The sequence below is a fragment of the Peromyscus eremicus genome, chromosome X, assembly GCF_949786415.1.
Source record: "Peromyscus eremicus chromosome X, PerEre_H2_v1, whole genome shotgun sequence".
In the NCBI taxonomy this organism is placed as follows: domain Eukaryota; kingdom Metazoa; phylum Chordata; class Mammalia; order Rodentia; family Cricetidae; genus Peromyscus; species Peromyscus eremicus.
In genome coordinates this window covers 104,654,846-104,677,356 of record NC_081439.1, presented here as the reverse complement: position 1 = coordinate 104,677,356, position 22,511 = coordinate 104,654,846, and the positions used below count along the sequence as shown (strand labels likewise).

Here is a 22,511-nt window from a genome sequence, read left to right as displayed (position 1 = left end):
TAGAGAAAGGACAATCCTTGGCACTGGCTAGCCAGCTAGCCCAGCCAAATTGCTCCATGAACTCCAGGTTCAGTGGCACACCTTGTCTCAAAAAATGAAAACAAAACAAACAAAAAAGAGGAGATCCAATAAAATGGCTCAGCACATAAAGAACCTGACTTCAATGTCCAAATCCCCAGAACCAATGCCACAAAGTTGTCCTCTGACCTCCACATTAACAGTGTAGCATGCATGTCCCCCACACATACAACATACATGCACGAGCATGCACAAATACACACACACACACACACACACACACACACACACACACGTGCACACACACACACTCACTCACACATTAAAAAGTAACAAATAATTTTTAAATGAGGTAGAGAGCAATTGAGGAAGACAGCCAATATCAATCTGTGGACTCTACAATTATACCCATACATATGTACACATAGACACATGAATACATACAAACATATGCACACCACATATACAACCCCAAAAAAATATCAGCAGGAAAAAGAATTATTATGAATTATATGGTGTTGGGACAACTATTAAGAAACAAATTTAGATTTTTAATTCATACCACATACCTAAAAAAGCAAGAAGAATGAATATACCCCAGCTGGATTAATGAATTAAGTACAAAAGAAAACACAAATTACAAATGTTACAATGGAAAAGGAAATTTTAACTACAAAAATCAATAATGGGGGGGTGGGAGGGGGGAGAACAAAGGAAACCGTGGCTGATATGTAAAATTAAATTATAAAAAAAATATTCATGTAACCAAGACCTTTATATGAGAATATAGTTCATTATCAAGTAAAAAAAAAAACCAACCCCCCCCCCAAAAAAATCAATGATAGAACATACAATGGGCAAAATAGTAATAAATCTAATGGTAAAAAATTTAAACCATTTTATAATGCTTGGGTTAATTTAAACATCATCCAATATCTAAAGATTTGGAAACAGCAAATTTTCACTGTCTATGCAGTAGCCAAGTGTATTTTAACATAAAATCCAGCTGTTTTCAGTCCCACTAGTAACATCTCAAATGTACAATAGCCACATCAGGCTACTCACTGGAGAACACAGAACTAGAGACTCCCAGCTTTAAATAAAGTTTAATTGTTTAGCATGGATCCACGCTACCAGATCCAGATGTCTACCTTTCGGTCAAAAGTTCCATGCTGAGTACCCAGATTTTCATTCATTCATTACTGCCTTTCAAGTGTTTTCTTAGCATTAGAGAGCAAATGATAAACAAGGTTAAGTTTTTGCTTCCATGAAGCTTGTGCTCCAACAATAGAAACAGATACTAAACAAAGATCCTGACAAATGCTTACATATTTTCAAAATTGGAAGAGTGTCATAAAGATTTGAGGGTGAATAAATGTGCATGAAGAGCATAACCGAATCTGGGAGATAAGGAAGGGCTCACATGATTCCAGGGAAGGATGTTAAAAACAGTAGAAACTTTGAGGTTAACATGTCCAACACTGAGCTTTCGTGGAGGTTGGGAAGCACTACTCAAAGGTGGACAGGGACCAGATCACACAGAACATCATGTTTGTAGAATCTCCAGTCAAATCATGAAGATTTCACTGTACTCTACTTTATCTTTTTTAACTTTTTTAAAAAAATTATATGCATTGGTGTTTTTTCCTGCATCAGGGTGTCAGATATCATGGAACTGGAGTTACAGACAGTTATGAGCTGCCATGTGGGTGCTGGAACTTGAACCTGGGCCTTCTGGAAGAGCAGCCAGTGCTCTTAACCACTGAGCCAACTCTCCACCCCCTAAATGTTTTTTCTTTTTATTTATTTATTTTTTGAGCTCACAGAGATCTACCTGCCTATGCCTCCTGAGTGCTGTGATTAAAAGTGTGTGCAACCACCATCTGGCTCACTCTACTTTAAAGGAAGAAAAGTGGTACCTGTATTGCAAAAAGATTATGGCAGAATATTAAAAATGGAGAATAGGATGTATAATCATAATGACCCTTTTCTCTGATCTTTTAAATATTTCTCCATATTTGTCACAGCTACTCTTGTAGAAAGTGTTCTAGTGGTCTATGTTCATAATTGTTGGCAAAATCAATAAGTTAATTGCCTAAAAGAGAATGGTTTTCCAGGAATTGTTCTTCATAACAAGTCACAATTAAAACTAGTAATTATTCACAAGCTCTTTTATAGTCATGTTTCTATATCTAGAAAAGAGCACCATGGGTGAGTTATGAACACATGTAAGCACATTGGGTCAAAGAACCTCATGTTTTGAATATCACCAGCATGCTGCAGTATTTAGTAAGTAGGAAAATAAAAGACAAGAAGCAATGAATTGACAGCATTTGTTCTATTTACGGTCCTCCCATTTCATCTGAAGATTTGGTAGGGGACAAAAGATTCAGCACCGGAAAAGATATTCCTAATAACTCTTTTTTAACTATACTTCTGCATTCCCAAACAACCCAATAATTAAATAATCATCACTTTGTTTTGAGAGTGAGCCTAGACTGTACATGCTTCCAGATGGAATTGAAAGGAGGAAAATCTAAACTATAACTATATTTTATGAGTTCTGTGTGGGGGTCTAACCCACTACTCACTAAGGCTGCTACTTGATATTCATCTATGTAGTTTTCAGTGTTGAAATGAATATTACTTGAAATAAAGTAATTTAGTTAAGGTAATGTGTGAAAAATCCATTAACATATATTTAGGTACATTATTTGAGGTTTTGTTAATCTCTAGCTAAATTTACAATTGTCATAGAAGTAGGACTTTTGAGCATTGACAGATCTTCCATTCTATAATCATGAAAAAAATTAAACGTCAATCTAGCTTTTATCCAAGTGATAACAAACCCATAAATCAATAAGATTCAATGAATGAAAAGTTTCTGTCATATTAATATAGTGTCTACCAACTCAGCATCACATAGGGTCCTATCTACTCAAAGTTTGTTCCTAATTGAACACATTCCAATGAACTGATTGTGCTGAACAGTATTAAGGCTATTTCATTTTAAACTATGAATGTAAACCATTGGTACCCACCTCTAAGACTCTATGCCTAGATACCTTGTAGTCTCTATAGTCCAGAACTTGTTGTAATAATAATAGCTAGCCAGGCGGTGATGGCACACACCTCTAATCCCAGCACTTGGGAGGCAGAGCCAGGTGGATCTCTGTGAGTTCGAGGCAAGCCTAGTCTACAGAGCGAGACCAAGGACAGGCACCAAAACTACACAGAGAAACCCTGTCTCAAAAAAAAAAACCAAATAATAATAATAATAACAGCTAACATTTATCAACTAGTAGCTACAAACTAGACAGTGTGCAAATTCTTCATAATTATCTTTCCAACTTTACTGGATTTCAAATGGCATAAAAAACAAAATAATAATTTTAAAAGTCCTAATGATTTTATATATACTTCAGTTACTTTGACTATTATCAAGGCTACAAACATATTTAACACCCCCAAAGTTACCTTCTGTGTCTTTGTAAATTTTAAGATCTACCATGTAATGAAATTTTGAGTGCATATTATTATACACATGAGACTGCTCATCATCTATAACTTTATAGCATTGAATGAATGACTCCACATAGCCACATGTCACATCTTCTGGAAAATGCTGTTATGTCATTTACTTTTATGTTTGATTACATTCCTCATATAAGAGGAATCATGAAGTATTTGTCCTTCTTTCTTACTAACTTCAGTATGAGATCCTTCAGTCTATGTTCATATTACTCTGAAAGCATACAGTGTTGTATTTAGAATCATTACAACATATGAACCTTGCAACTCTTTATGGAACGCATTGTTCCCCACAACTGATAGGTAAGGAAACTGAGAGTCCAGGAGTAGAATTGCTTTGTCCAGAGTCATATAGATTGTAGGTGCCAAAGTATACTTTGGAAACAAAGTTGTCGGAGTTTTTTACCTTAGTTGGTTCACATGCTCTGAATATATATATATATATATATATATATATATATATATATATATATAGAGAGAGAGAGAGAGAGAGAGAGAGAGAGAGAGAGAGAGAGAGAGAGAGAGAGTCAGGAACTTTCAGTGCTTAGATGGTGACATTAAACTAAGATTTCTAAACATGGCAGGGCGTTGGTGGCACACGCCTTTAATCCCAGCACTCGGGAGGCAGAGGCAGGAGCATTTCTGTGAGTTCGAGGCTAGCCTGGTCTACAGAGTGAGTTCCAGGACAGATTCCAAAGCTACACAGAGAAACCCTATCTCGAAAAACCAAAAAAAAAAAAAAAAAAAAGAAAAAGAAAAGAAAAGAAAAAGAAAAAGATCTAGTTCACATAGGGTTGAAAATTGTTTGGGATACCCTACCAAAACTTAATTGTCCGTTACTATCAAAACAATAGTATGGGTACTGTGAGTAAGTAAGTTTAGCCCAACATGAGTTTCTCCTATATTGTTCATGTCTCCTTTTCTATTCTCTTTTCCAATCAAGGGCACACATCTGATGGGCAAACATTTACTAGTGATTACTTGATCACATAGAAACAAACAGTATCCTTGCTTTTCATCAGCATGAATTGAGCCAATTGGAATGTACCTAAATTGGTTAGCAAACCTAGGGTCAATGAACACCATGTTTAGTCTTCCAAGACAATATGACCTCCCTTTTTTGCTCTCTTTTATTTTTATTCCCTTAAAGAAAACAATCTCTGAAAATAAAGTAAGCTAACATATGATATGTTCGTACCTGACGCCCTGAGCTTGGCTGTCAGTAGGGTGCCACAGCTTCCAATTCAGAACAATAAAAGAACTGTTAATAGCCAAAAGAAAAAGAATACACATCCAGTGTGACTGTCATTTGCACTTCTTTGTAACAGTCTAGACATACTGTTTGGGGTGTTATCCAATGTGATAATTGGTAAGTAGATCTTTGCTCGTGTGTTGGGTTTGCCTGCAAATTATAATTTAGGGTTTCATGCCATTGTTGGTCTGTTTTCCTGCTACCTTTCTAAATTCAACAGTGCCTTACTATTGTTTTCAGAAAAGGAAATCTCATAGGGTCAGCTCTCTATATAATAGGCAATTACTAAATATAAGAGATTACCTTGAATTCTATATCACATAACTAGATGAAAATGTGATTACCAATTTTAAATTAGTTCAATGCTTAGTTTCAGAATCCAGTTTTGAAGATTACTATGGCATTACTATTTATTTAAAATCAATTTATTTTCCATAATAAGTCTGTATCATAGTTGATAGGATGAGGCCTGTCACTGTGCAAAGCTATTAGTGCATTTGTTAATATTTAACAAGCACAACACTAGATGATTCCGTATACGTTATGCCAATAATTTAAAAAAAATCACTATTCAATAAAATGTAAGATAAAGATGAATTTGCATTTGGCACTCATATTTTTCATTGTTTGGAGTGTGAAACACCAATAGCAAACATTAGAAAAATGCTTTTAATCCATCTGATGTTTTTGCCAACTTCTCTATACATTCAGATGTTTAATTAGCAGAAGAGTGAAGAGATAATGTGCCAATAAGCAACTGAAAACATCTTATCAGAGGGAGAGGTAGTAATGTCATCTAAAATCTAGGGAATGTCTGCTAATAGATTTTGATGAATGGTGGAAGAACAGGACTTATTTTTGAAACAAAGCCACATGTTAGTCATAAGTGAAAAAGAAATGTGTTCATGGAGAAACAGAAAGAAAGCGTGTCAAACGTTGACTAAACAGGGGGGGGAAATCAAATATCATTTTAAATCAAAGTATTGTCTATGGTACAGGGAATTTGAAAAGACTACATGTAGAAGAAAATATCTTCCTAGGTGCCCCAAGGCTACTCTTCCAAAAGCCTACTCTCTAGATGTTGCTCATGTTCATTGCCCCCAGCTACGGGGTGTCCTCCTGTAGTTGAACTGGAGCAGCCAAGTGAGGGAGGGGGAGCAAGCCAAATTGCTGTAGGAAATCAGTACCTGTAACTTTAATCATCAGTCTTAAGGAGCCAGTAATCCACCTGAACCTCTCTGTTCCACTGCAAGCTAAGATTAGCGTCTTTATATTTACCCTTGTTAAACAACTGAATGAGAGTCACTTGCCTGCCCTAAGGAGCTTGGGAAGACTTTCATTTTTCGCTTATTAGATATGGAGTGAAGTGTCCATATGCTCAATTAATCACTCCAACCACTTTTTTTCGTTGATTAGAACTAGAGTTCTCATATTTGTCTGGTATAAGAGTCAGCTGTTTAAACATCTATTTTCTTCTACTAAGTCCAGAATCCCTAGGGGAATGGGGTCGTTTTCTTTCATTACCTCCCCAATAAACTACCAAAGCATCTTGTACCTGTTACAATTCTAAATAGTCAGTCCTCCTTTCCATAGGTCTTGTGTCCTTTATCACTCCTTTCCAAAGAGTGAAACTTTTATGTGACTCCTTTTTCCTTCATGCAACAGTGGATTCAGGAGTCCAATGAAAATGGTGAAGGCGCCAAAGGGGGGAAAAAAAGTGACTCGTTACGTTGGTAGATATTAGGGTTAGCAATAATTGCATAAATTCTTATTGTTGTATAAATTCCTAAAACAAAATAAAAAGATAATCTGCTGCTTTAGTATGCTTCAGAATCACCCATATAAGTGTGTACAATCTTGGAAGAAGGAGAAATTCCAGTTCAGTAGGTAGAATTCAGGTATATGGATACTTAATAAGCTCCACAGTTAATTGGCTGCACATTTGAAAATCACTGTCCTATATACTTTTTCACCACAAAAATCTCAACCCCTATTCTAAGAATTATCAGTAGACAACCATACTGAAAGGATTTTTTAAGTGCAAATAAAATCAGGTTGTCAGGTATTAGTTAATTGTATATTCACAGATAGAACTTTTAAAGGAACAAAAATAGTTATCATTCTGACTCAGTGTTCTTGTTGAATATGGAAAAGTATAACAAACTATACCTAACAGAATACTTTAACTGAAAGCTACATTGTAGCTATATAAACTATAGTCTCTAGTTAACAAATGCTAGAGAATTCAAAACCGGAAGATTTATGAACAAAATAGTTGGAATTTCCTTAAGGTGCACTATAAACTCAGTAAGTAACAACTGCTGAGAAATATGCAAATATAACAGGCTCAAGTATGACTGGTTAACTGCATTTACTATCTTTCTGCATATTTTTGACTATGTTGTTTTCCTTGAAGATAAATATCACTATTGATTTGTTTTGTCTTCTAGATGGTTTAACTGACTGTGTGGACCCAGATTGTTGTCAACAAAGCAACTGTTATGTAAGCCCACTCTGTCAGGGCTCACCAGACCCTCTTGACCTCATTCAACAAAGCCAGCCCCTCTTCTCTCAGCACACTTCAAGACTCTTCTATGATCGAATCAAATTTCTTATTGGCAAGGACAGTACTCATGTCGTCCCTCAAGAGATCTCATTTGACAGCAGGTACATAGAAATTTTTTTTGTCCTTACTAAAAGTGCTCATGATTTTCCTTCTGAAATTGTCTTCTAAAGTTCAAGTGGTTTCTCACTCCTTCCAACAGTATTGCTATCTTTCTTATGACTTCTCTGGAATGCCTACACCGTTACCAATTTGATTCTAAAAGCCAATTAGTTAGATTCTATATCATAAAATTTATAGGACATGTCTATATCTGTATGGAAATGAGTATTTGATGACAAAAAAGGAAGTATAATTTGCAAACTTGCTATTTGACTTCTGATTTTAAAAAAACTTGTATTTCAATAGCTAAATTTTAGGTTCTGTTTCATGATGAAAAGTGTTACCAGATCAAAAGGTTGAGTGATTTAATATCTTAATGAGAAATATCTGTCTTCTCAGAAGGCTCAAATGCATGAGTTAGCTCTTAAGATCTGACAACAAGGCCCAATACATTTAAATCAATTCACTTATTTAAAATATAATAACAAACTTGATTATTAATGACAAACTTCAGTAATTAGCACTAGGTGTAGGTAAGTCTGTAGGTCTAATTATTTAAGATCACAAAAATGTCCTCCTTGGAGCAGGAGAGATGGTTCAGTGATTAAGAGCACTTTCTGCTCTTTCAGGTTACCCAAGTTCAGCTCCCAGAACCCACATGGTGGTTCTCTACTGTCTGTAACTCCAGTTCCAGGAGATCCAAATTTCTGACCTCCGCAGGCTCCTGCATACACTTTTTGCACAAACATACACTCAGGCATACAATACACACACACACACACACACACACACACACACACACACACACACACGCACACACACGCACACATAAATACTACATCCTGAAGATGCAGTATTTCTAGAATTTGAGACTCGTGACAATCTAAGAAAATTACAATTCAATGTTAACCTTTATACAGTAGAAGGGGGAAAATAAAGATGTACATAAAAAACTTTACTCAATTCCCTTCTCTTCAATTGACTACTAGAACTCTCATTGAAGCCAATTTTTTTCTTTATTTTATTACTATGTCATTCTGACTTTTGAGCTTCCAACATAACCTAAAACCAATGCCAACATATCTCAAGAAAGTGTTTTTCTTCTAGGGACTCTAGACAAAGGTTGTCTTCCACCAAAAGATTTGAAACTTTTTCCTAGATTAATAACAACTCTGGTCCTTTTTTCAGATGGATGTAATCAATGGAATTATTTAGATATTGGAAAATTATTTCTGGAACACAAAAGAACAAAAAGAATTGAAAGCAGTCATTATCTCCATTTTCCTATTTAAGGTAGAGGACAAGTCAACTCTATAGCTTTCTCCATACTTGAGGAGAATTCAGTTCAAAAAAGGGGGTGAGAATTGAGAGAAAAATAACCTTCATGACTTGAGATGTGTTGAAAAACATGTTGGATTCAATAAGGGGAGAAAGTCAAGACCTGAGAGAGACAGCAGACAAGTGACCCAGAGCAGGGCATTTGAGCAATAAACTTAGAAAAGTCAAACAAACTTAAACCCCTGCGGTTCAGCTTCACGCTTCAGCAGTCCTTACCAGGCGCTCACACAGTGAACAAAACTATTACTTTTGGTGGTTAATGCCCTTGTCCTCCTCCTGGTTTGACTGAGTTTTCCCATTCTTTTGTAAAACGCTCCAAGTTATCATTTGGCTCTGCAAGTCGCATTTAAATTCAAAATGATGGGTCTCCATCCAGTGGGCTCTGCTATTAGAGTCCTGGCTGTCAGAAAAGATGTCCATGGAGAGTACATGAATACAAGCCATCCAACTGTCTTTTCTCTGACCAAAAAAAAAAGTGCATTCACTTTTCCTTGGTTTACCTTTGGGTGAAATAAGTTCCTTTTTGATCACATATGTAAATGACAATTACAATCTCTCTGGTACACCCATATAATACTTTTTAGTTTGCAAAACACCCAAGCTCATACTATTTCATTTTATTTTTCACAGTATCCCTTGAAATGGGGTAGTTGTATTTGGTAGATTTCATATATGAGGAAACTGAGATTCTAAGGGACTAAATCACAGACAGCAAGTTTGTATTGTAGCAACTCCTGTAACCTTTCCATTACACCACAGCTGCCCCATTTTCACTTGTCCTTAAATTTGTGTAGTGACATGAACCAAATTTATCTTGAATAACAGCATAAGAACCTTTGAAACAAGCAGTTCTTAAAAACAAGTTTGGTTTATAATATTTTAATAGCATGAGTTACAAACTTTTTATCAGTGCTAATGAAGTACTTTAGAGATGGACACAATTGAATGTCATGAAATGGACATTTTGTTACACTGCAACAGTTATTGTGTACCTATTGTGTATTAGACGTCTGCTAGCCTTTGATCTGTTATTTCATCTAATTCTCATAAAACTGCTCATGGGGTGACTTGTTAAAAGTTTTATTTTTAAATGAGGAAATTAAGGTGTTAAGGAAGAGACTTCAACAACGTCATAATAAATGTCAGAACCTGGATTTGAACCCAAGGACACTAGTACTGAAAGCCTGATCTTTAAATCACTGCACTGAGCCATGGTGGTTTAGTTAGAAAACGAGCATGTGGCTCTAAAATAACTCATAGCTCTTACACAACCTTTACTTTAACCTGGCTTCCCTCAGATTAATATGTAAGATAGTATAAGATGTGCAAATGCCATAATTAGCCAAATCACATTTTTTTTCCTTTTGTCACATAACTCAGAGACAGCTGGGTAGACAGGTAAAGAAAGCATTGCTAATGGCCTCACTTCCCTACTGGCAAAACATGACCCAACAGCTGACTTCCTGCTGCACATTGTGCCACAATCAGAAGACTTGGTAGAGCTACAGAGAGCAATATATAGCTTTCTAAGGGTTGCAAGAGCACACACCCTTGTGTATCATAAGGAGAGTAGTTTTTGCTGTACTCAATTGGCTACACTGGCACAAAGAAGCATGTGGGATATGTACTTTCTGTGCCCTGTGATGTGTTGGGGGATATTTGATCACACTGTGAACCCCTAATTTGCATTTGTGTTAATTAAATAAAATTAACCTTTGCTGTGGATATCGTTCTGTATAAATAAAACACTGATTGGCCAGTGGCTAGGCAGGAAGTATAGGCAGGACAAGGAGAGAGGAGAATTCTGGGAAGCGGAAGGCTGAGGGAGACACTGCCAGCCTCCGCCATGACTAGCAGCATGTGAAGGTGCCGGTAAGCCACGAGCCACGTGGCAAGGTATAGATTTATAGAAATGGATTAATTTAAGCTGTAAGAACAGTTAGCAAGAAGCCTGGTACGGCCATACAGTTTGTAAGCAATATAAGTCTCTGTGTTTACTTGGTTGGGTCTGAGCGGCTGTGGGACTGGCAGGTGTCAGAGATTTGTCCTGACTGTGGGCCAGGCAGGAAAACTCTAGCTACAGGACTTGGGTCAGGAGCTGCATTAGAAACTAGTTGAAAGAAAGTAATCATAGAGCCTCAGAGAGATAAAGAAACATATGAAGTAGTTAGAGTGGCACAGGTTTGTCTGGTTTGGAAAAGCGGAAGCACAGGTCTACTGTGGACACCAACAAGGAGAGAAGGTTAGCTACTCAGCTCTTTGAGCTCGCAGGTTTTCACCCTAGCCTTTGAATCTCGAGTCTTATTCATAATTAGAATGATAGAGATTTAGTTATAGCTACCTTTAGCGACAGTGACGGGGCCAGTGCTTACAGGGGCAGAATTCTTTCTAGGCTGTTTCCAGAGCCTCCAGGCCACTGCTAGAAGCAAGCCGGTAACTGTGGAGTTGCAATTGCTGGCTGAGATAGTAGTAGATTAGGGCACAGCCACTGTGCTAAGGTAAAATAACATTTGCATTGGGCACCAAATGTAGCAGGCTCTCTCATACCACCAGTCCCCAGATCATGACACAGAGACTTAGTTATGAATGCTCAGCCTTTGTTGAGGCTTGTTTCTGGATACCTTTTTAAATTAACCTGTTTCTCTTCATCTATATTTTGCCTCGGGGCTTTTTACCTTTCATTTTGTATGTCCTACTTCCCTCCTTCCTCCATGTCTGGCTGGCTGGCATCTCCCTGTCTTTCTCCCTCTTTCTCTCTCTCAAGCCTAGATTCCTCCTACTATTTATTCTCTCTGCCTGCCAGCCCCGCCTATCCCTCCTCTGTCTACCTATTGACCAGTTAGCTTCTCATTAGAACAATCAGGTGCCTTAGGCAGGCAAGGTGAAGCAGCAACACATCTTTACAGAATTATACAAATGCAGCATAAACAAAAGCAACACATCTTTACATAATTAAACACTTACTCTGCAACACAAACAAATGCAGCACATCTTTACATAGTTAAACAAATATTCTATTCTACACAGTGATGGTGTAATGTCTGTGAATACACAAGTTGTCCACAAAAAAGTCTCTAGGAAACCCAAATCAATTACCCTTTATTCCCCTAAATACAACTGACCCTGTAGCTCAAGTTTCTTTTCTTCAATCTGCTCCAAACATGACTACAAAGTAAACCACATAGCCTATGTGCCCTATATTACTTATTACTTTTTAATAATGTAAATAGGTGAACAGAAGCATTATTGATCTTTAGTGTCTAAGCATTTAATCACTATTAATAATGTAAAAGGTTTTTATAAATATGTAAAAACAAGAGTACATTAAACTAAATGACAGCAGTAATTTGCAAAGGCAGACATTTCACTCACCATCACTAATGGAGAAGTGCATTTCAAAACAACATCTTACCAGTTGTCTGGCCAAACTCATTTATCTAGTTAATAACTAAGAGAGGTTGATCCCCACATTAGTCTTTGTCAAGTGTCTGTATCAGATGTTGTTCAAAATTATGCCACAGATGTATTTTGTTTAGCCTGACATTTATGAAGTGAAAGACCAAATGTAAAAGTTGGAATATAAAATGCTTCTAGAAAATTCACAAAGCTAAGCACTGCCAGGCAAATAGTTATGGCATAGATGGTCTGGAGCTGAGGGACAGTGGTTCCTCAGGATAGGACATGCAATGCCTGTCTAGTTCATCATTGTTTCCCTTATACCTGGGCCATTTCCCACTTTCCTGGTGACATGTGTTTCCCTGTTGCCCTCTGAGTTTTTCACCTGTGATCTACAGAATTTCTGTGGCTTTCCTTGAAAACATTTGAAGACTATGTGGCTGATCACTTTGTCCAATTGTCTTTATACATTGGTTATCATTTTACTTAATTTCTGAACTTTTATTTTGGCTTTAAAATAGAGAAAAGATAAAGAAAAATGAAATAGAAACTGGGTGGTGGTGACACAACCTTTAATCCCAGCACTCAGAAGGCAGAGCCAAGCAGATCTCTGAATTTGAGGCCAGCCTGGTCTACAGAGCCAGCTCCAGGACCCTGTCTTGAAGAGAAAAAAAGTGCATTAACAGGAGAAACAATATTTCTAACCCTTAGTTTACTGAGTACCTATATATACTTTATGGCTAAAGTAATACACACTTTTCTTCAAATGTTAAGCTAATGAACTCTTATAAAGAGAGGTACCCTGATTTATTGTGTCTTATGTACCACCAAACATGATATCAGAGAACTCAGGTCCCACCAAGGTGACAAAAGTTCTACTTTTATGATGAGAGTATATTGCTATTGTATTTCTCACCTAGCATAAATTTCAAATAGTTTTAAAATCTGTAATTTTGGCCTAGAAGATACCTCAGCAGATTAAAGCACTTGCAGAGTGAGCCTGATGACCTGAGTTTCATCTCTGACACCCATGTAAAAAATTCAGATGGGGTCACTTGCATCTGTAATCCTAGCACAGCTGTGGTCAGAAGCTTGTGTACACAGAGCAGCAACAGACACTAGAGAAACCCTGACAAAAAAAGTGAAAAGAAAGAAACAACATCCAAAATGTTATCCTCTGACCTACATACATGTGCTGTGGCAAATGCTCCTACCTACATATATACATACATGTGCTGTGGCAAATGCTCCTACCTACATATCTATCACACACACACACACACACACACACACACACACACACACACACACGCACGCACGCACGCACGCACACACACTCACAGACACACACTAAGTCTATAAAAAGTTAAAAAGTAAAAATCAGTTTTTCCTGATCTTAATAAAATTCTTTTGAACTCTCAAAAAAATATAAAAAAATAAGAATCTAAATTTCACATCAGTGCTGCTGAAGATAATTGGAGAGGCCTCTTGCAATACCTACACTTAGTTGAAAAGTTCTATGACTGGGACAAAACAGTACAGCACGAAGCACATAATGCTTTTAATGAACTACAAAGAAAAATGAAGTTAAACAAGATGATATGTTTCCTCTACGTCTCTTTCTGGAGTAGCTGCTTCATTGTGGGGTGTTTTTTGTTTGTTTGTTTTGGTTTTTTTTTGGGGGGTTTTTTGGTTCATGCTGGGATGTATATTGTTATCTCTGATTTATCACATTCCTTAATCAAGTTCTACAAGGGTTAGGGTCAAGCCAGATTTCCTCTCTCCATGTTTTGAATGCCTGTTGTTATCTGGCAAACTACTTCTAGTAATGGATTAAAATATTTTCTTATTATCTCATGAGTCTATGGGTTAGAAATTCAGATATCATATGGCCAAGATGGCTTTTTTGTCTGCTCCATTATGTTTGGAGCCTCAGCTAGAAAGCATCAAATAGCTGGAGCCTGAAAGGATAGGACAACAATTGGGAATCTTTCTGTGTACCTTCAGCATCCCTGTAAGCTATTTGAGTTTCCTGCTAGCATGGTGAGTAACCAGCCTTGTGATTGTTACAATTCTTATAATGTGTCTCTGCACTCTAAGAATGAGTGTCCCAAGAGACAGAAATGGAAGATGCTAGTCTCTTACTGAATGGGCAGAGAAATTTTCCAAATGTCATTTGTGTTATATGTTACTGGACAAAGCCATCAAAAAGCTCACCCAGATTCAAAGGGGAGTATATGGGTCCCACTTCTTGATGAGTGAAATATGAAAGAATATTTAACTGTCTTTTATCGACCATGCCACTATGTTCCCAGATCCTAACATATTGCCTCACAAGCAAGTTCAAAATTGAGTATTTCATTGAGTGGCTTAGCTGCAATGATTTGACTTTTGAAACATAATCTCACATATTCAAGAATGTTTTTAACTCCTGATGTCTTGGTCTCTATCTCATGATTGCGGAGTTTAAAAACATGCAGCACTCTTCCTGGCCTAGTTGCAGTGATCTTGAAATACAGGTGTTCTTTTCACATTTACCAATGAAATCAGCCAATATTGGTTGTATAGAATGCACAGATATTATGAAGTACTTAAGTAAACCAATTCTCAAATGTAAAACCAGCCTAAAGGTAAGATTCCAAATCTCCAAACAGCACAGAAGCAAAACTCATAAAGGATGAAGTGATTATGTAGCAGTACCAAAGTAATCACTCATTTTTATCTTATAATATATTCTACCACTGTCACAGGCTGCCAATAATTGACATCATTCATAACTCTATATAAGTATCAATAATTCTACCTTCAGGGGGCTAGATAATCAAGATTTAGTACCAAGAAAAAAAAAAGCTAAAAAATAAGGAGCAACATCAAGTAGTCCACAGGAATACTACTGTTAACCTACTCACTTTAGCATGCATTATTTTTTCTGACTCACTAGAAAACAAAAGACATACCCCCAAGAATTTAACATCCTTAAATAGGAAATTCCAGAAAACTCTTCTTACCCAAGCTGTCTTCCTCTTTTACTGTATCCCATTCAATAATAAAATCTTGATTAGTCACAATACCTGGTAATAGCCATAATTACTTACCATGGCTTATTTAATAAAACATGCTTTTCTGCACTTGCTGAGCTGAAGATACATGCCATTTGAAATTTTATTAATGGCAAAACAAGTTATTGACTGAAGATGGAGGTTAAAGGAAGGTTGCAGGAAGATGAACACTGTTAGTGAAGTTGCCAACTGTTAAAGGAGACTGAAAACTAACAGGAACCACATTTGGCATGTACTCATTATTTTTAAGCATATATTCTATGAAAACTAATATTTTCAGAGTAACTTGTGACTTCATTCTTCTTCAGGAGATAGCAATGATATCATATTCCTCTGACATTCTTAATACAATGCAATGTCCTGATATTGATTCATTTTTTAAGACTGGCAAAGGTTTGTATTCACTCATTCCTTCTACAAATATTTCTTGAGAAACTTCTGCAACAAAAATTGTATAGATGGTCATAAACATAAATAACACAGTATTTTCAATCACAGAGTTTGTATTATAGAGGCAGAAGTAGTCAAATATCAAGATTTGATCATTACACATTATATACATATATAATATATAAGTATCATGTTGTATCCCACAAATATACAAAAATATTATGTTCCATTTAAAATAAGAAATAATGATCTGGGCATATAGATCTGTGATAGAGTACTTTACTAGCATGTTAAAATCCCCAGATTTTATCCTTGCCTCTGCAAAAAGTATCAAATAAATACATATTTACTTAAAATAATTATACATTGCAATAAGTTTGGTGGATCTGGAATATTAGGTTTTTCAAAGAATCTGTTGTTCATTAACTCAGTGTTCTCAAGTTCAAATTATTTGGTGGAAGAGACAGGTAACCTAGCTTGATATAAGACAAGAGGTGTCCTAGCAGATCTGACACAGACATTAAACCATAAGAGAAATGAGATTAACCAACAGGTCTTCAGCAATAACCCAGAGATGGGACTAAATGGTTCTGCTAAACACAAAGAATTGCTAAAATTGACACAGCCAAGAAACTATTGTTGGCTTGCAAGAAAAATGCAAAGACTATTTAGACAGACAGTGGCTTGCCTATACACTAGCAGTTCCACCCTTTGGTGATTAGGCCTATAAATTTTACTACAACTTAAAGTTTTTGTACTAAGTAAATGAATTCAAAGAAAAAAATCAATCATGAAAAAAATCCCATTTCCCATAATAAAAAATCCCACTAACTACACTTTGGAGTCATTTTATCATGATAGATCCTACAGTTTCTTTCAAGGTAACCCGAATTTCAGAGGATTGATAACCATCTCAGTTTCGATTTATGAACATTACAGCATTTACGTGGTTCATTTGTTCATCCAGTGATAGACACTCTTCTAGGCTCTAGGCAATAGGGGACAATATCTCTTCAGCATGGCAAGGAACACAGACTGTAATAAAAAAAAAAAAAGAAATTGAGGAAGGAATAAGTACTGTCAAGTGAGATTTAAGAAAAAAACGTCAGGGACCGAGAATGATCACTTTTGACAGAGTGGTCCAGAGAAGCATCCCTAAGGAGCCAACACTAGATCAGAGCCTTCACAGCACTCATCTGTATGCCCGATGATTTGGACATGAATATTTCTTATCACCTGGACTCTTATACAATAGATTTCCACACAAGCCGAGGCTGCTGTTGACCTTTAGGTGCCTTTGAAGTAAGATTCTGTGACATTCTGTGTAATGAGAAGGTAAAACAAAGCTATCTCAAGGAATTACTACCTAGCAGTTATTATACTAGGTTTTACTAATAAGTGCTTAAGGGCCCTAACCAGGAGTACATTGAGAAAATCTGAATCCCTCAGACAAACTGAATAGGCTTTACAGAAAGAAAATAAGCTGTAGCCCTAGACCATTTAATCATGAAAAAAAAAGGAAAACTATAGCCAGTCTTCATCAATTAGTTAATTAGTTGAACTCAAAAGGAATCCAATATGTAGCAAACATTTACTGATTTAGAATTATTTTTAAAAAGAAGAGATAAGAAAAGCCAGTACTTTAGAGTTTTTTAAATGACATACAATGTTATTACACCATTAAAGCATCCATGGAATTACCATTCAGTTTTAAGATTTCACAACTAACTTTCTCCCAGAATGTCCACAATATAGTTATTTGTAATTTTGCCGAAGTATAAATTTGAATCCATATGCTTTCTGTTTAACTTTTTAAGGAGTTAGTTGTGAAATAACTCTATTTGTTAATGGCAGGTTTTCATATACTTTTAATCTAGGAACACAAAAAGCATCAGACTGTATATGCAAGTAGTGGTTGATAAACACACAAGACAATTACTGAATATACTGAGTAGACTAAGAACATGGGGTATTGGCATCCTCGAATTTGTCACCTGTTCACCCTCATTTCTTTAAGAAAAAAGGCACTACCTAAGACCTCCCCACATCTGGGGAAGATCTCCAAGTATGCTTGTGCTGGGGCATGGTTCCTTGTAACCCTGTCTTTTGTCTTCATTTTCCTGAGCCGCCTCATTTGTTTATCTTCCTAAGTGGGAAGTCAGGTTGTTGATGGTTGCAAATAAAGCCCTTTGATCTCATTTCTGTGGAAGGTGTTACGTATGTAAAGGCAGGATCTCCTGATTTTCAAAAAGAAAACACATGTTCAAGACAGATTTATAAAATTATAAAGTGCTGAAGGTTCCCAGATTTGCAGTGCTGACTAGCTACTGAAATCAGCAGTCGACACCTAAAAGTACAAAAAAGAAAAAAAAAGTGTGAGTTTCACTTCTTTGAGAGTGTTCTTGGACAAGGAAGGATGAAAAGAAATCAGAGCAGAAGTTTTCAAAATGGCATTTGACGGATTATTATGACAATCTGAAACTCAAATGTTCTGAGATCCTTAATTTTTTAATTAGGAATATCAGTACTCTCTATAACTCATCTAAGTACAAAAAAAAACATTTTTTGTATTTTATCTGACTGAAATCCAAAAGCTCCAATCTTTATTGCGATGTCTGGGTCGGACTATGTGCTTTTGGTCACTCTCTAGCTGATTCAATATGTCATTTTGTCCTTAGAGAGGGTAGTGAGTGAAAGAATATTCTGTAGCTGCACAGTTAAGATGAATAAGTAGTTAAAGGTGCTTGCTGCCAAGCCTTGTGACATAAGTTCAATCCCTGGGACCCACATATTGATAACCCTAACTTCGCTCACACCTCCATATGCACACTATGACATTCACCCCTTACCCCCTCACACACAATAAATAAATATGTGTAATTTAATTTATTTATTCTTCTCTTGTACAATACATCCCAATGCCAGGTTCCCCTCCCTCCAGTCCTGCCACTCTTCCCACTTCCCCTCCCCCAGATCCACTGCTGCTCCATTTCCCTTCACAAAAAGAACAGGCCTCCCAGGGATATCAACCAAGCATGGCCTAACAAGTTACAATAAGACTGGGCACAAACCCTCATATCAAGGTTCAACAAGGCAACCCAGTAGGAGGATAAGGGTCCCAAGAGCAGGCCAAAGAGTCAGAGACACTCCCCAAAAATTAATTTAAAATCTTTAAAGAATGTTCTGTAATTAATTTCCACTACATGAACCACACATAGAAAGTGATCAGCAGTTGATTTATTTATACAGGTAATGATTTCCTGAGGATTATGCCACTTGCACAGGTGAGCACTTCAATTTTCAAGCCCCATTATTTACACCTTGGCTCAGAAAGATCTGTACTACAGCCAAGGCTCTTTTGGATCCAAATCTAGAGGTTGTCACTGTTTTATCACTGTCTGTGCTATCTAGAATGAGTTAATTTTTTTTATTCTAGACAAGCTGGCCTCAAACTCACAAACTTACACCTGCCTCTGCTCCCAAAGTTCTGGCATTAAAGGTGTGTGTCACTACAAGTGAGTTCCTATGTAGCACGAATCTTAAAAGGTCTTATTAATAAAAACAAACCCGGAACCAGGTATTGGGGTGAATACTGAAAAATCAGAGAGACAGAACAGGCCACAGCTAACCTCGCCTCTCCAACTTCTCAGCCAATCTTATTTCCTCAGACTGAAAGCCTCTGAGTCCTCATGCAGAATAAATCTCAGTTGAACTGCTGCTAAAAGCCTAAAAGCTTAACCAGCTCTAGTTCCTGTTTTTCATGCCTTATATACCTTTCTGCTTTCTGCTGTCACTTCCTGGGATTAAAGGCATGAGTCACTATGCCTAGCTGTTTCCAGTGTGGCTTTGAACTCACAGAGATCCGGATGGATCTCTGCCTTTGGAATGCTAGGATTAAAGGTGTGTGTGTTTGCCAACATTTTCTGGCCTCTATGTCTATCTAGTGGCTGTTCTGTTGTCTGACCTCAGATAAGTTTATTAGGGTGCACAATATTTTGGGGAACACAATATCACCACATTCCTACATTTTTATAATAAAATAAAGAGTCAAAATTTCTCAAGGTTATATCGATATTAAATGAAATGAGATGAAGAAAATGTCTGACATAGTACGTGCCTCATAGTAAGTGCTTAGTGTTTTATTTATATAAAATGCATATTTACTATCAGACCATATGAGCAAATAATTTGAAAATTCCAGCTCAAATTTTCCTGGGCAACACTGTTGTTCTAAAAAATCTCTGTGAGGTAGTAGGGAAGAAGACAAGAAAGAAGTGCGATTGCTATTTTACAAAACCACTAAATGAAACCAAGAATAATTCCGTTTCTTAGGAAATTTTGCAGTGGCAATTACTAGGGAGCCAGAGCTAGATCATAGCAGTGCCTATAGCTTGGCCATGCTTTCCTTACAGCAGAAAAAGAATCCATGCCCATGAGATGACCAACAAGAAGGGTCTGCCCTATATTTAATGACTATCCATTAAATGAAAGGCAAGTCCACAGAGAACGACAGGAGAGGTTAATGAGGTTAACAAAACCTCTTAAGGCTGATTACAAAGGTAGACCATTTGAGTGATGTTTAGAACAGGCAAAATGCAAGCAAACCAAAACCAAAAAAACATAAAATAAGTGCACTTCAGACTATTCAAGACTTGCTGCAAGGGCTTACAGGACAAATATTTCAGGATTCAAATTCTAGACAAAAATAATCATGTGTCTAAATGAAGCAAACTGGCACTTACACAGTACTGAAAATGTAACTGTGTCGTCAGTGTTCTTATTGCTTCAAAACACTTGATCTTTTTCCCATTACTTTGGGGATCTCAGCTCAGGCCTCCAAAACAAGCCTACTTTTGACAAGCAATTACCAGGGCAGATGGGAAAATAGCCACCCTACCTCAGGGTGAGTGCCCCCATTTTGTTTTACTTGAAACATCACTAGCCATGAGGAAAATAATTCTGCTTAAAAAGCTATCTGCATTTTCAATAGTACCACCTTTCCCACTGCCCTAGATTGTTGAGGGGGAATACTCCCAGCTGCTTTTAATGTTACCCACGTGGTAAGTATTATTTATTTGGGCTAGTGATCAATGAAGTAGGAGTAAATCATCTTGCTCTATTTAAGCAAAAACTAACGAAATTTTATTGGGCTCTCATACGAATATGCACGACTGTCGCAGTTTTTGAACATGAGCATAGGCTTATGCTTCATCATGAAGTGATTTTATAATGCTGTATTGACCTAGGTAACTTATCAAAAACATCATGTATTCTGTTGAAATACTCCTCCCACTAAAAAAAATCTGTATTTTAAAACCCTCAAATGTATTTAAATTAGGAAATATCAAATAGTAATTATACAATAATATATAAATGAATAATGGGGTTAGTGTGCATAAATTAAGCATTTGAGAAGGTCTATTCATTCATTTTGCCTAATGGCGCAGATATTGTTTAATTCCCTTAAGCAGTCAATTATCAAACAAAATCCCCGTGATGAGGATGTTGGCTTCTAACAAATGAACTGTAAGGCATCTGTCACATAGGAACCTCAAAGTATCTCTGAAATTCTTGACACAGTGCCATGATGATACGACGCAAGCACCTTACAACTTTAGATTTAAAAAAAAAAAGCTGAAATTCTATTAATTGTTCCTGAGCACGTGCTGTGTACTCCAGGCACACAGAAGAGCACAGCAGATAAAATCGCATAGTTCTTGGCCTCAGTGTGGCTCTCTAATAGGAAAGAGCAAGCGATCTATAACCGCCATTCCGGGCAGGCTATGACAAGGGCAATGACGTGAATATGAAGACTCTATAATGAGGACAATAGGCCAGGAAACGTTTGCACTTATCTGGAGCAGATAAATTGGGTTAAAACATATTTCTCTTTTACAATCTCTGGTTTTGAAGGTACCCCACAGTTCATGTGATGGTTCGCCCATCATTTTGTCATGACAATTTCAACATGACTTGCCAAATGCTAATTGTCCCAGAAGCTTTTATGGAAGAGTTAAAATTCAAGAATTTCATAGTAGTAAGATTGTGAATTGTTTGTTTATTTTCCTGCCTTTTTGTGGTTTATGCTTCCTGTCTTCTTCCTCAGGAGTTCATACATCTTAATTGGCTGATTAGGTGATAGTCTTGCTTTCACTAAAGTTTGGCCTTTACACATGCAGGATCAGCAGCACTTGGGAACTTGTTAAATCTGTAAGCTTTCGGGTCCCACATCAGACTTACTAAATCAGAAAGTCTGTGGACATGCCCACTGAAGTTCAATCTTTCCTTCAACAAACCCTCCAGGGGATTTAGGTATACATCCCATCAAGTTTGAGAATCACTGGCTTATGGAGAGAAAGATTACCACAGAGGCGTTAGGACTGACATCTCAAATTGCACCCTGAAGACCTTCCTATTTATTTTGAGATGGCAATGAATAATGGAAACCTTATGAAATCTTTGTTACAACCACTCAGAGGTGTTTATATTCCAATAAGGCCCCAGAAGCAGTGTTTTGCCCTGAATGACACAGTTTCCAACTGCAGGATTTATGCTATGATTAACCCCTATATAAGATGTTGTAAGAATACTCAAAACATACCTCATTATGCAGTCCATCTCTGTCCCATGAAGACTTGAACAAAGTGACAATCAATTCAGGAATTTACAGGGCAAAATTCAAACACTAGTGAGCAAAAAAGCCATGTGACCTCTCCCAGCCCAGGTGTTCTCAATGCTTTTTCTTGTGCAGTGCTCAGCTTGTGGAAAGGACTCTGTTTGTCTGTTTCAATGGAGAAAGTCACCTAACCTGTCCACCTGCTGCTTCATCCCCAGATGGAGAGGTCCTTGATTTGGAATGTTA

The 22,511-nt window shown here is 36.9% G+C and overlaps 1 protein-coding gene across 1 annotated transcript in view; it reads left to right on the top strand.

Annotated features, from left to right (window-relative positions):
• Window positions 1–22,511, top strand: part of Tenm1 (teneurin transmembrane protein 1) — a 519,119-nt gene that overhangs the window by 416,827 nt on the left and 79,781 nt on the right. Inside the window, exon 15 of the mRNA XM_059251544.1 lies at window positions 7,252–7,468. Coding sequence (XP_059107527.1) covers window positions 7,252–7,468 — 217 coding nt within the window. The remainder of the gene's footprint in view (window positions 1–7,251; window positions 7,469–22,511) is intronic.